The sequence below is a fragment of the Bubalus kerabau genome, chromosome 12 (genome assembly GCF_029407905.1).
Source record: "Bubalus kerabau isolate K-KA32 ecotype Philippines breed swamp buffalo chromosome 12, PCC_UOA_SB_1v2, whole genome shotgun sequence".
Taxonomy (NCBI): Eukaryota; Metazoa; Chordata; class Mammalia; order Artiodactyla; family Bovidae; genus Bubalus; species Bubalus kerabau.
Genome location: NC_073635.1, coordinates 16,043,153 through 16,058,115, shown reverse-complemented (window position 1 = coordinate 16,058,115; position 14,963 = coordinate 16,043,153). Strand labels below are relative to the sequence as shown.

The 14,963-nt window shown below is 41.3% G+C and overlaps 1 protein-coding gene across 4 annotated transcripts in view; it reads right to left on the bottom strand.

Annotated features, from left to right (window-relative positions):
* GTF2F2 (general transcription factor IIF subunit 2) overlaps positions 1 to 14,963 on the bottom strand; it is a 136,140-nt gene that overhangs the window by 107,535 nt on the left and 13,642 nt on the right. For all 4 annotated transcript variants that reach the window (XM_055542031.1, XM_055542032.1, XM_055542033.1 and 1 more), the window contains exons 2-4: positions 13,964 to 14,037; positions 7,532 to 7,550; positions 6,228 to 6,372 (exon numbers count right to left, since the gene is read on the bottom strand). In XM_055542031.1, the coding sequence (XP_055398006.1) occupies positions 6,228 to 6,372; positions 7,532 to 7,550; positions 13,964 to 14,037 (238 nt within the window). The remainder of the gene's footprint in view (positions 1 to 6,227; positions 6,373 to 7,531; positions 7,551 to 13,963; positions 14,038 to 14,963) is intronic.

Genomic DNA, 14,963 nt, shown 5'->3' with positions numbered 1-14,963 from the left:
AAATGGCAACAGGAATACACACATTGCTGGTTATCTTAAATGTAAACAGAATAAATGCTCCAACTAAAAGTTAAGCTAAAACCTCAAGAGCAGTCCCCTAAAAGCACAGAAATTTCTTCTGATACAACAAAAGGAAGAAAAACAGCAGCAGGAGGAGGGGCAGGGGAAGAACAGGAGGACAAAAAAACCAGCTACTGGGGAGGTGAACAGGTTCTCATCACTCCCGTTGGCTCCGTTAAAAAAAACAAACATTTTTATTTTATAACTTTAATCTCACCAGTAGTTATACCAAATAGCTTGTCCACTTAAAATAACACCTTCTTTTCTACAAGAGGAGGGTTTCTCATCCTTGGCACTATTGACATTTTGGGCTGGACAGTTCTGTGCTGCAAGGAGCTGTTTCTGTGCACAGCAGGCTGTTTGATGACATCCCCCATTATTCCATGCCAGGAACACGCACCCAGGGTGACAGTCAAAAATGTCTCTGTGTGCGTGCTCAAGTCACTCAGTCATGTTCAACTTGTTGTGACCCCATGGACTGTAGCTAGCCAGGCTCCTCTGTCCATGGGATTCTCCAGGCAAGAATACCGAAGTGGGTTGCCAGTTCCATCGCCAGGGGGACATCCTGACCGAGAGACTGAACCCGTCTCCTGCAGCTCCTGTATTGGCAGGTGGATTCTTTACCACTGAGCCACCAAGGAAGTAAGTCCTCAAAAATGTCTCTAGATGATGCGAAGCAGCCTCCCAGGTGGAAATCACTGCACTACATAATATATAAACACAGCTTTGTATCTGGAAAGTGGCAGGTTAAAAACATACTCATAATTTGCAGACAATGATCAGACAGATTATTTTTGTTTCTGCAGGGCAAACCCAATAGGCAATTTACAAAGGAACTGAGGTTTATAATAAGTGAAGCAATGTATCATTTAGATAAAATCACAGTGATTTATAGACTTTATAAAGGCTTAGAAATAAAACACAGCAGGACAATGAGGGATGCAAACATATTTGAAAAAAGGGAAATATCTTTTTACAAAAGTAATTTGTTTTTAATCACTGCTGCTGCTGTTTAGTCCCTAAGTCGTGTCTGACTCTTTGCAACCCCATGGACTGTAGCCTGCCAGGCTCCTCTGTCCATGGGATTTCCCAGGCAAGAACACTGGAGTGGGTTGTCATTCCCTTCTCCAGGGGATCACCCCGACCCAGAGATTAAACCCACACCTCCTGCTTGGCAGGTGGATTCCTTACCACCAAGTCACCTGGGAAGCCCCTCTTAATCACCAACAGCACCTTAAAAAAGCTGGGTGAGTTTATATTATTCTACTTCAGCATGTGTTTGAAATGTTCCCAAATATAAAAGTTCATTTTTCCCCCATTCAATTTCTTTCTTTTTTTCAATGCTGTCCGTTACTCACAAAATTAATTTTGCACCTACACTCTGAAAACCACCAGTATGATGATTAAGGGCACAGGTCTACCAGCTGCATGTTGGTCAAATTATATCCTAAGTAAGCCCCGTTTCTCTCCTCAATTAAATGACAGTGGTTTCCACCTCATAGGTTTGTTGTGTGAAATAGATGCTAAGGAGTACTCAACACAGTGGACAAAATAAGTGTACAATACATTGTCCATTTGCTAACTATCACTGCCAAGTAGCTTCAGTTGTGTCCGACTCTGTGTGACCCCAGAGAAGGCAGCCCACCAGGGTCCCCCGTCCCTGGGATTCTCCAGGCAAGAACACTGGAGTGGCTTGCCATTTCCTTCTCCAATGCATGAAAATGAAAAGTGAAAGTGAAGTCGCTCAGGTTGTCTACTTGAAAGTTATACAGTCGTGTCCGACTCCTAGCGACCCCATGGACTGCAGTCTACTAGGCTCCTCTGTCCATGGGATTTTCCAGGCAAGAGTACTGGAGTGGGGTGCCATTGCCTTCTCCTAACTATCACTGCTTAATGACGAAAAAGATGTAAACATTAACAAAAAGTTCCTTCAATTTTCCTAAACCATATAGTTATGAGCAGCACTACTCACAATAGCCAAGACATGGAGACAACCTGAATGTCCACCAACGGATGGATGAAGACGATGCAGCATTTACACATGCACAGTGGAATACCACTCAGCCACAAAAAGAATGGAATAATGCCAGTTGCAGCAACGCAGATGGACATAAAGATTATCAGACTAAGTGAAGTAGGTCAAAGACAGATGTCACCTGACATCATTTATACGTGAAATCTAAAAATATGGTACTTATTTACAAAACAGAGACTCACAGACACAGAAACCATTATACATAGAAGTGGTAAACAAGGTCTGACTGTATAGCACATGTAGCTATGATAAACCATAAACCAAAAGAATTTTTAAAAGAATATATGTGTATATAACTGAATCATTTGCTGTACGGCAGAAATTAACACACAACATTGTAAATTAACACAACACTGTAAATCAACTATACTTAAAAAAACAACTCAGAGTTCTATTGCAATGAATGGCAACTAGCAATATGCAGATGGTGATCATTTACACAACAGCAAAAATCATGTAAAAGCAGTGATAAGAAAAAAATTCAACAGAAGAAAACAGCTGTAGTTTGAATGCTATAAAGCACACACAGATACACATAAAGCTTAATTCAAACCTCTGAAAATTATATAACTGATTCTCAGCACACAGGAAATGCACCAAGCAATATGATAACGTGTCTAGTGGTCAACCAAGTGTCACATCACACAGCACTGAACTAATCTAATTGGCAAAGAAAAAGTAAAAGAATCATTCGTGCCAAAATATAATGAGCAAGAAATAACGTAGGGAACAAAGGAATTTAACATTCAATTTTGAATCTCAAGGTTCTTAAGAAAAAGACTTAACTTTGAAATAAGAAAATCTACCCTTTGTCACTAACAAGCCATCTTACTTAAAACCAGTCTAAAGAGTACCTTTAGAATACCAGTAATACTTAGGAGAAAACCAACTATTTCAATACGTATTTGCTTTAGCGAGCCCAAGTGCTGTATTCAGTCCTATATGAGACACTCTGGCAATAAGCATGAGACATGGTCCCCTGCCCATAAGGTTTAATTCAGGGATAAAATGAGTAATACAAACCTTACTGCCATAAAAGTCTAGATGAAGGAAGAATCATCAAAGACTGGAGTCATAAAGGGAAAGCTAGTTATGACTATAAAAAGCAAACAAATCCCTGGCAGAGGAAAATAAGGGGAAAAGGAGAGGCAGCAGTGTCGGGAGGCTCTGGGGAGGGAGAAGGGATTCTAGAAGCTTGGAGGGTAGAGAGGACAGCTGAAGTGTTCCGAGGACAGTGGGTTAAGTGATATCAAGAAATGTGTACATGGTTCATCCCTGGTGTTTCAGTGGCTAAGACTCCGCACTCTCAATGGAGGGGGATCGAGTTCAGTCCCTCGTCAGAGAACCAGATTCCACAGGCCACGGCTAAAACACACTGCATGAGCCGCAGTTAAGATCCAGCAGAACCAAATGAATAAAAACGAATATTATTTAAAAAAAAAAAAACAAGAAGGAAATGTGTATTTCTACTATAGAAATAACCTAACAAGCAACTGACTGAATGTGAGAGTCAGAGGAGGCTCAGAACAGAACGATGTATCACTGACAGAGATACGGACATATGGAGAATAAAGGAATGAAGAAGTCAAGCTGATTTTGTATCTTCTGCATTTCAGGTGATGAGAAACCCAAGTGGATTGTCGGTTAAGACAACAAAGGATGGGACGGAACATCAGATGAGAGACTAGACCTTTGTCACTGTTACCACGCTGATCCAAATCTCTGTCATCCGTTCCCTGGATTACTGCAATAGCCTTCAGCTTCCACCTTTGTCCTCAAGGAAATTAAACCATGGAAAGATGCAAAGAGGGACTTCCCTGGTGGTCCAGTGGTGAAGACACTGTGCTCCCAATAGAGAGGGTCCAGGTTAGACTCCTGGTCAGGGAACTAGACCCCACATGCTGTAACTAAGACCCAATGCAGCCAAATAAAATAAAAAATATATATAGAAAAAAAAGAAAGGTGCAAAGAGAGTTAGGGAACAATGACATGAGACAGAACAACTGACATTAGGCACCAAAGACTTGCCTTGGAGTGTGCACCATCTAACGGCAACTTAGACCTCACGTGCATTATCACAGTTCTACAAAGAACATACTGTACAAACTCCAGAAGAAGAACAGTCTTGATCCTTTTCCATATTCCTGGCAAGATAATCCTCATAAAGCCATATTCACTTTGGAGTATACTGTAACCCCAAATGTGAATACAACATGTTCAGAAAGAGCACAACACTAACGAAAGGATTTACAAGATTAAATACGAAAGATTAATTTTGACGATAACAAACCTCAGCTTTCTAAATCACCGTCTTTTGTGTAAGTACCAGCAATGAGTCATACTTCAGAAAAACTACCAACCTGATAAAAGGTAAAAAATCTGAAACAGGGTGCCTTTTTCTACCAAGGAATTACAAGTTTCCCCACCTCAGGCTCTTTTTTCAGACTGTTTCCTTTTTATCATTTTGGTGCCACACCTCTTCCACTCCAGGAACAACCATAGAAGTAGAGGAAACCTCACGGGTTCGACAGGTCTTATTAAATCCAACCAGTTGCTAGACTAATTGTGCCTATGCTGTGCCCTGCACAATGTAGACACAATAAACATTTGTTGAATGGTTGAATCTTCTCCAGGAGAAAATGCATATGTTTAATGTTCTCTACTTCCTGTAATATTACACTAAAAATTACGGCAACAGAATAATGAAATAAAACAAACCCTGGTGGCTGATGGTACAGAATCTGCCTGCAGCGCAGGAGACCAAGGTTTGATCCCTGGGAGAAAGGAATGGCAACCCACTCCAGTATTCTTGTCTGGAGAATTCCATGGACAGAGGAGCCTGGTGGGCTACAGTCCATGAGCTCGCAAAGATTTGGACACAATTGAGTAAATAACAATTTCACCTTCCTTAACTTTAAACCACATGACAGAAAATTTACAATTTACCACTTTTTAAACTCTACATCCAAGGGGAAAAAAAAACCCAATGATTTTCTGACATCAGTTTATGCAGATACTGGCAATCTAAGACACCACAAAAATTTGCTGGAGTACAGCTGACCCCTGAAGAACATGGGTTTGAACTTCAAGGGTCTACTTAAATGCGGATTTTTCTCAATGGTAAAAACCACTATTCAATCTATACTTGCTGACTTCGAGCACACACAATTGCAAACATGGAGGAACCCTGGACACGAAGAGCCCACTGTAAACTATACCTGTGTTTTCAACTGTGAGTCTTTGTGTCCTTAACCTTCCCATTTTTCAAGGATCAACTGTATATTCTGTTAAAACAATAATGTTCTTAACATATAATTTCTTATACCTTTCTTTGTAATGGTTAATGAAAATACAACAAACCATGGATTTTTTTTTTATACAACCAAATAAACTTTCTGAATTAGGTATGAGAAATTAGTTCTGTTAAAATGAGATAGCCTGTTGCTTTACTAGTAGTATTGCAAATTCAGTGAAGCTTAAAAACCAAGAAACAATGAAAATGAACATATACTCTTACATATGCCACCAAAAAAGTCCCCTCTATATTTAATTCACAAACTGAAACACCTGCTCCCCTTTTACTGCGCTATTAAAACATTTAAGAGCAAACAAACAAAATTAAAAATCATGCAGAGCTTCTTAGAAGTAGATATCAATTAAAAGAAGTCAATCCCTATGCATTAAGAAATACAGAAAGCACACAAGAGCCAAAGTATTTCCTATATTTTGACTAAATATTCCCTAGTATTAAGCAGTATTTTTTAAAACACAATTTACAGTTGCTGAATATCAATTTACCAAAACAGGCAAGGATGACCTTATCTTGGCAAAACTCATAATACTGTTTCCTCAACATCCTAGAAGACAGCTTGATGCACCACACTCTTCCATCTGCTTTGTTCTATTTCTTCATGCCCCAAATGGAAATTAAACCCTTCCAGTAACAGTCAAAAATTCATCAATCACAGGAAAGGACTTCGAGCACTGAGCAGAGAAGTAGCATAATGTGAATTAGAGGTAGAAAGAACCATAGGTGGAACAGCCCTGGTCATGACCTTCGAGAGTGTGTTGAGAGAGATAATCTACACGACACATCCAGGAATTGCATTTAAATGATTCTGTGCCCACTCACCTGAGGAGCTCTCAGTGAACACGGTTAATGTCTGTCCTCCGACACTTTGTAAGACAAATGGATGTTCTCTAGGAGCACTGACTGAAGCCGGTTTTCCACCAATATCATGAATATTTGCAAGATCCTCATTCAAAGTAAATGAAACCTAGTAGACACATTAATGAGAGCTTATTACAATATACTTTTGTATTCAAAGTATCTGTACAGAAACTGTGACTATAAATCAAATATTTTAATGTGAATCTTTTCCAATCATTTTATGAAGCACTTTTAAAAATTTTATCAAATAAGCTTTACTAATTAGTCATAAATCTATTTGTCTGAACAATGGGGTTAATCTACCATTATAAAGACAGCTTTCAAATGTCTATGGCTGAAAAAACTCTATTTGTAAAATAGAAGTAACTTGTTTCCCTAAGGTATTTGCGGTCAAGGAACCACGTCTTGTTATATTTATACCTGTAAATAAATTATATAAATATTAGGTGGATGGATGGATAGACAAACAGAACTATCCATCCATCCATTTGTTCATCCACCCATCTCTGAGCAAAATGTCCGGCACACAGAAGAAAACCAGTATTTGCTGAATGAGTGAACAGTAAGTATTAAGAAAGCAACTGCCTGAAGCAGGGGGAAGAGATCTTAAACACTCCCATAAGCAGAGGATGCCTTTCTTTTTCAGAGCCAATGACTACCATATGAGTACATGGTGCTGTTTTACTTTCAAATATTTCAACAAATACAACTAAATATTTATAAGGATAACTCAATATTGAGGTTTAGAATGAAAAGACCCAGTAGGTCTTTTTTGAAAGACCCAATCTTTCAAAATGCTTTTTACCATATCTCCCCAAATTTTTCATCAAAGGGATTTATAAAGTGCTGATCTCTCAATCACATAGAAAGATTATGAAGTATTATTTAAGTATCTCTCTAGTACGTGACAGGTACCACAAATTATGTCCTAGACTCAATGGGTCAAAATCTAAGGCCTTCAAAAATCTGTGTCAAATACATTTGCCACTCTGAAATAATGTTCAAGTATTACTGAAGCAATACTAGTTTTCATAGTACTAAGAGAGGGGATATTTAAGTCAAAGTAGAAAAATGCTAAGTATGAGCAACTAGAAAGGAGCCTATTCACTCACACAAGAGCGGCATTTATACTACTATGTTTTCCTGACCAGCCACCAGTTTCATGTGGAGTTTTCCAGAGCAGACACTACCCTCTTTTTACTAACCCTAATGCATAGTAAAATAATCTCGTGTTTTAAATAAAATTTCCATAGAAATAATCTTACCTCGGTCCTTCCTTGATTTCTGAAAGAGAGAAAAGAAAACATTTCAATTATTTAATTTCATGTTTTTTCCAAATGTAAGCTAAGAACTATTAATAAAAGAAACACAACTTCGTATGTACATTAAAATATTACATTTACAGAGATTAATATTAGGACTTCCCTGGTGGCTCAGACGGTAAAGCGTCTGTCTACAATGCGGGAGACCTGGCTTCGATCCCTGGGTCGGGAAGATCCCCTGGAGAAGGAAAGGCAATCCACTCCAGTACTATTGCCTGGAAAATCCCATGGACAGAGGAGCCTGGTAGGCTACAGTCCATGGGGTCACAAAGAGTCGGACATGACTGAGCGACTTCACTTTCACTTGGTTCTCCTAACTATTCTATTTATAATCCTATAGGAGAAAAAAATTCACATTAATCCCATGGGAATATTTCATTTTATTTTTGACCGCACTGCACTGCAAGCAGGTTCTTAGTTCCCTGACCAGGGGTCAGACCTGAGTCCCCTGCAGTGGAAGCATGGAGTCTTAACCACTGAACTGCCAGGGAAGTCCCTGAAGTCACAGAAGAATGCTGTATTACATGGACCTATCTGGTGGAAAAGTTCTTTATATTGTTCTTCCAACTTTTCTGCTGCTTGAGACTGTTTCAAATGAAAAATATTAAGCAATTTTAAAATGTCCCCAGTTTACTTAATTAATCCCTTACTAAGAAATTTGAGAATGCTACTCATTTTTCTTCATAACAAACCATGCTGAAACGATTATCAATCTTTGCATCAAACGAGTATCAATCTTTGCATCACTAACAAGTATAACAAGCACACTTGTTATTTCCACAGGATAGGTTTTAGAAATTGATGGAATTGCTGGGTCAAAGGCACAAGGATTTTATTATTAACATCCTAGCTTTCTCACTGTCTGAGTCCCCCTCTGCGAGATGAGTCTCTCAATGTCTTTCTGTAAGGGCAGCACCAAGAACTGCACATAATGCTTGCGCGGCGAGCTGACCGGGAGAGAAACAGTGGACTGTCATCTTGCTTTGTTTTGAGCAGCAGTGTATATCTGTGCTTGTGTGTTCGAGACATGTACATATACGTACGTGTGTGTACATATATATATGTGCATTAATATACATGTGTGTTGCCAGACTGCCCTTCAGAAGGTTTGTACCGATTTAAACTCCTATCCACAGTGTAACTCTGTTCTAAACACAGTCAATTTTTATAACAGAAAATTATCTCACTGATTTTTATTTGCATATTTTCCATTATTAGTGGGCCCCCACGACCTTGAATGTTAAATGTGTTTAGAAATAAAACTAGAAATTACACATCTCTGAGAGAAGCTGTATTAGCACAGACTGTATGACTGTCAGTAAAACATGACATTTATCAAAGATTTTAAAAACTGAAGTTTTCTGAGGCAGGATGGTTATGTAGAAAGGCTGGTTTTAAAATTAAAGCAAAACTGTAAACGAATTAAAATGCAGTACCCATCAGATGTTCAAAGGTATTAAAACAAAAAGCAAGTACAATGATTTAGGGATGTGGCAGGGAATGCCTGATGAAACGGCCCAAATGTTGGCAACTGTTACACTAGGCTGTTACTCTCAGCTTGTTCATAACTAGACTCTCCTTTTTCTCAGGTGTCAACAGACCACACTGAGGAAGAGCTGCATTCGCAGCTGCGCGTCTCCCCCTCCCCTCTCTGCCACTCTCGATTCCTCTACTCCATAAGCCCTCTTTCAGTTCTTGGCCAATCGCACAGGAAGCTGCTGCTGCTGCTTAACTCTGGGAGATCGGAGCAGGAGAGAAGACATCAGACATGACGCGGTCTATGCCTGTACTGGGTAGTTATGACGGTACGTGAACACTTACTAAGTATTTTACACACACTGAATCCATGAGGTATTAATACCATCTCCTTTTAACAGATGAGGAAACAAGAAAGGGTAATAAGCAACTTCCTCAGAGTCAAACGGCTGGTAAATGACAAGGTCTGGATAAAGCCCAGAGCTGACGGAGTCCTGAGTCCATACTCTCCTTATCAGTATGGCACACTGCTTTTTTAAAACCTTAGCTGTTTTTTATTTTTTTACCCAAATATATGTTTTTTGAACCACACAGATAACCCATAAAGGGTTACTCTGCCTCTAAACATCAATACTTAATTATACATATTCTAGTTTTAAATGGAGAAGGCAATGGCACCCCACTCCAGTACTCTTGCCTGGAAAATCCCATGGATGGAGGAGCCTGGTAGGCTGCAGTCCATGGGGTCGCTAAGTCGGACACGACTGAGCGACTTCACTTTCACTTTTCACTTTCATGCATTGGAGAAGGAAATGGCAACCCACTCCAGTGTTCTTGCTTGGAGAATCCCAGGGACGGGGGAGCCTGGTGGGCTGCCGTCCATGGGGTCGCACAGAGTCAGACACAACTGAAGCGACTTAGCAGCAGCAGCAGCAGCAGCAGTTTTTAAAAACAAGAGAGTTTCACCTGGTTTGCCCTAGATCTTCTCTTGAATGGCCACAGTCCCTTCAAATGCTCCTCACATGAAATTGATTTTCGTTTTCTCACTGTCCTAGTCTCACTCCACTGAATGAACTTATTTGTCCATGTCTCTAAACACAGCACTGAAAATGGAACACAATGTCTGCCCTGTAAGCTAACTGACAGAGAAGAGTGGGGTTATCAGCCCACTTCACGCAAAACAACAATTGTCCAATAAATGAAGCCTTTTGTTTACAGCCACAAAACTTTAATGACTCCTATTTAGCTGAAATTAAGTCTTGATAACCTAGTCACATGCACTGCTAAACCATTCCTCACTTATCCTACACTTATTTAATAGTGACTCTAATAATCAGTAAGAAGAATGAAAAATAAGTAAATTAGAAACATAAATGAGGTAGTCAGGAGACATACTCCAGAACAAGCTCTTTTCAAGCATTTCTATAGCAATTTTGGGGAACCAATCACTATATATCTGTTCTCATCATTAACAGCATCTAGCTCTTCTACGGAGAAGGCAATGGCACCACACTCCAGTACTCTTGCCTGGAAAATCCCATGGATGGAGGAGCCTGGTGGGCTGCAGTCCATGGGGTCCCTAAGAGTCGGACACAACTGAGCGACTTCCCTCTCACTTTTCACTTTCATGCATTGGAGAAGGAAATGGCAACCCACTCCAGTGTTCTTGCCTGGAGAATCCCAGGGACGGGGGAGCCTGGGGGGCTGCCGTCTATGGGGTTGCACAGAGTCGGACACGACTGAGGCAACTTAGCAGCAGCAGCAGAAAATCTGCTAGGCTTTTAATCTACATATAAAATACACATCCTAAAGGAGATCAGTCCTGGGTGTTCATTGGAAGGACTGATGCTGAAGCTGAAACTCCAATACTTTGGCCACCTCATGCGAAGAGTTGACTCATCGGAAAAGACCCTGATGCTGGGAGGGATTGGGGGCAAGAGGAGAAGGGGACGACAGAAGATGAGATGGCTGGATGGCATCACCGATTCAATGGACATGAGTTTGAGTAAACTCCGGGAGTTGATGATGGACAGGGAGGCCTGGCATGCTGTGATTCATGGGGTCGCAAAGAGTCGGACACGACTGAGCGATTGAACTGAACTGAAAATACACATACATCTGTTATTATTAAGGGCAAGTGTGTATTAATTGCTCAGTTGTGTCCAACTCTTTGTGACCCCATGGACTATAGCCTGCCAGGGTCCTCTGTCCATGGGATTTTCCAGGCAAGAATACTGCAGTGGGTTGCCATTTCTTTTGCAGGAGATCTTCCCAATCCAGGGATCTAACTCGGGTCTCCAGCATTGTAGGCAGACGCTTTACCGTATGAGCCACCAGGGCAGTCAAGAATACTGGAGTAGGTTGCTATTTTTTCCTCCAGGGGATCTTCCCGACCCAGGGATCAAACCCAGGTCTCAGTGCATTGCAGGCAGATTCTCTACCACCTGAGCCAGCACGGAAGTTACATACAGTTTATTGCCAAAACCAGGATACTCTGGGAGTAAAAGAAGGGACACTATTAATAACTGCACAGAAAACTTCGTAAACTGTAAAACATGTAAACCGGCCATAACATGGGGACATGGCTACCCTAGGCATACTGGGTGTGACTATATAAAATACCTGCTTTAAACTAAGGACACGTTTGAAATTTCCTTCCAAAGAGTGATCAAGAAAAATCTCAGCACACCCATACTGACTAGTTAGCATGCTATCTTTAGTAGATGCTTTAGGCATCAAAGCAGTACTTAGGGCTTGCATAGGCTTCCCATGTGGCTCAGCTGGTAAAGAAACCACTTGCAATGCGAGAGACCTGGGTTCGATTCCTGGGCCGGGAAGATCCCCTGGAGAAGGGAAAGGCTACCCATTCCAGTATTCTGGCCTGGAGAAGTACATGGGGTCACAAAGAGTCGGACACGACTGAGTGACTTACACTTTCACCTTCAGGGCTTGCATAGGTCTCCCTACACCTCAGCTCCTTTGACTCTATTTCCCATACTAACTCCCTCTTCCTCATACCAAGAGAAAGATTTTATATTCCTAAACTAGGTATTTTCTGTACACAGAGATTTTCAGGAATGCAATATTCATGGCAGGGAAAGGAAGGGAATCTAAGCTCAGAAGATTAAGTGTCTGTCCACAGTCTCACGGACAGTAAGTGACAGGGCCAGAACTGGAAGCTGCTTGAGTTTTCTTACCACTCAAAGGACTGAATTCACGCTGGTTCTGCTATTAAATGTTAGTAGATTCTTAAGATACTACCAGTCTCTACCTAATTTCAGAACTCTGGATATAAAAGCAGGCCTGCTTCCAATATGGCTTGTGAAAACAAAAGGAAGAACTAAAAGATCTATCTGAAACAAAGGTAAGTAAGATAAAGAACAAAAAGTACTTAGGGGCATAAACACAAGAAAGTGTCAAAGTTTCTTACTTTAAAGACATGACGCCATCCAAGAACATAGCGTTGCTCCTCCAAAGAACACCTCCAGAGGGGGTTCAAATAACATTCAGAGACTGAGAAGATGAGAAGGAGCCACCAACAGAGCGATGTCTCAGAAGTGAGATGAAAACAGCACGGTGTGAGGGTAGAAGTGATCAACCCTGTCAAGTTATGCTGAAGGCCCACCGAGAAGGGCTGCTAGTTGACCCTTGCATTTTAGAATACGGATGCGGTGCTTGTGCTCAGTCGTGTCCAACTCTGGCACCCCATGGACTGTAGCCTGCCAGGCTCCTCTGTCCATGGGATTCTCTAAGCATGAATACTGGAGTGCGTGGCCATTTCCTCCTCCAGGGGATCTTCCCAACCCAGGGATTAAACTCTTGCCTCTTACATCTCCTCCACTGCAGGCAGATTCTTTACCACTGAGCCACCAGGGAAGCCCATGAATATGGTAGACTGTTTCTGTATTTTTTTTAAAAAAGGCAACCAATTCTTTACCGCAAATCCCACCTGGAGGCGGCGTCTACTGCAAGTCACATGTGGCAAACATGACGCAAGCACAGGTTTGCTAAGTGTTTGTGCCGCGGGGCTTCCCTGTCTTTCGCTGTAGGAACTCTTTCACCATCATGGGAATGAACACAATGGAGAGGAAACACAGGTGGCCCTGGCCCCGGCTGACAGTAAGCCAACCCCAGACACACAGGCGAGATCATTCTAGCCAGGAAGACCAGCCAGGTCAGCCACAACAAGAACTGTCTAGAACTGCCCCCACAGAATTAAAAATAAATAAAATGGTTTTGTTCTAAGCCACTAAACTTTGGGGTAGTCTGTTAACAAGCAAAAACTCAGTGATAAAGAGGAGGATACTGGTGGCAGAAAAGAGCTGTTTCAGTGGAGGAGTGGGAGTGGATATCGGATTAGAGCTGGACTATGAATGAATGGACAGAAAGAAGGGAACACAAGGCCTGTGGCTGACACCAGCTGAGCTACAGGGGCTTCCCTTTCAAAAAGGCCAGTTCCTCAACCAGGAAACACCAAACACTCTTGTGCTGTTTGCAAGGTATTCCCTACCCTCTTCCAAAGCCTCTATAAATAGGTATGGTGGCACAATGGCAAAATCCTTCAATGGCCAACTCAAGCATACCTCCTCAAAGATGCAGAGGACGGATGAGGGAACTACATACTCTGCTACTTTACTGCCAATAGATTTTAGCAGCAAATTGTACTTGATATTTATACTTGTCATTAGAGGAGTGAGTGTGTGTGTGTGTGCGCGCGCATGTGCACACACAAATCCTTACAGGGCACCTAACCAGCTCTTAACAAGCCTTGGTAAGCTCATCATTTCTTATTTTCCAGATAAATTCTCTGTTTGAAAAAGAACTCATTACATTTAAAAGTACTTGTAAAATAAATTCAAACAAGTTTCATAAAATGTCAAAAATTCATAAATAACTTACTTGGCAATCCTCAGCTTCCCAACTTCACCTCTTCCAGGGGCTTTAGCCCATTGCTGCGACAAATATTTAGGAACCTAAAACAAAACAAAACACTATTAAACTAGGTTTTGGATGCAACAAGCTAACAAATCCTTTTAAGCATAAAGTGATATACCGTTTCGAACTGGACATGGAACAACAGACTGGTTCCAAATAGGAAAAGGAGTACGTCAAAGCTGTATATTGCCACCCTGTTTGTTTAACTTCTATGCAGAGTACATCATGAGAAACACTGGACTGGAAGAAACATAAGCTGGAATCAAGATTGCCAGGAGAAATATCAATAACCTCAGATATGCAGATGACACCACCCTTATGGCAGAAAGTGAAGAGGAACTCAAAAGCCTCTTGATGAAGGTGAAAGTGGAGAGTGACAAAGTTGGCTTAAAGCTCAACATTCAGAAAACGAAGGTCGTGGCATCCGGTCCCATCATTTCATGGGAAATAGATGGGGAAACAGTGGAAACAGTGTCAGACTTTATTTTTCTGGGCTCCAAAATCACTGCAGATGGTGACTGCAGCCATGAAATTAAAAGACGCTTACTCCTTGGAAGGAAAGTTATGACCAACCTAGATAGCATATTCAAAAGCAGAGACATTACTTTGCCAACAAAGGTTTGTCTAGTCAAGGCTATGTATGGTTTTTCCTGTGGTCATGTATGGATGTGAGAGTTGGACTGTGAAGAAGGCTGAGTGCCGAAGAATTGATGCTTTTGAACTGTGGTGTTGGAGAAGACTCTTGAGAGTCCCTTGGACTGCAAGGAGATCCAACCAGTCCATTCTCAAGGAGATTAGCCCTGGGATTTCTTTGGAAGGAATGATGCTAAAGCTGAAACTCCAGTACTTTGGCCACCTCATGCGAAGAGTTGACTCATTGGAAAAGACTCTGATGTTGGGAGGGATTGGGGGCAAGAGGAGAAGGGGACGACAGAGGATGAGATGGCTGGATGGCATCACTGAC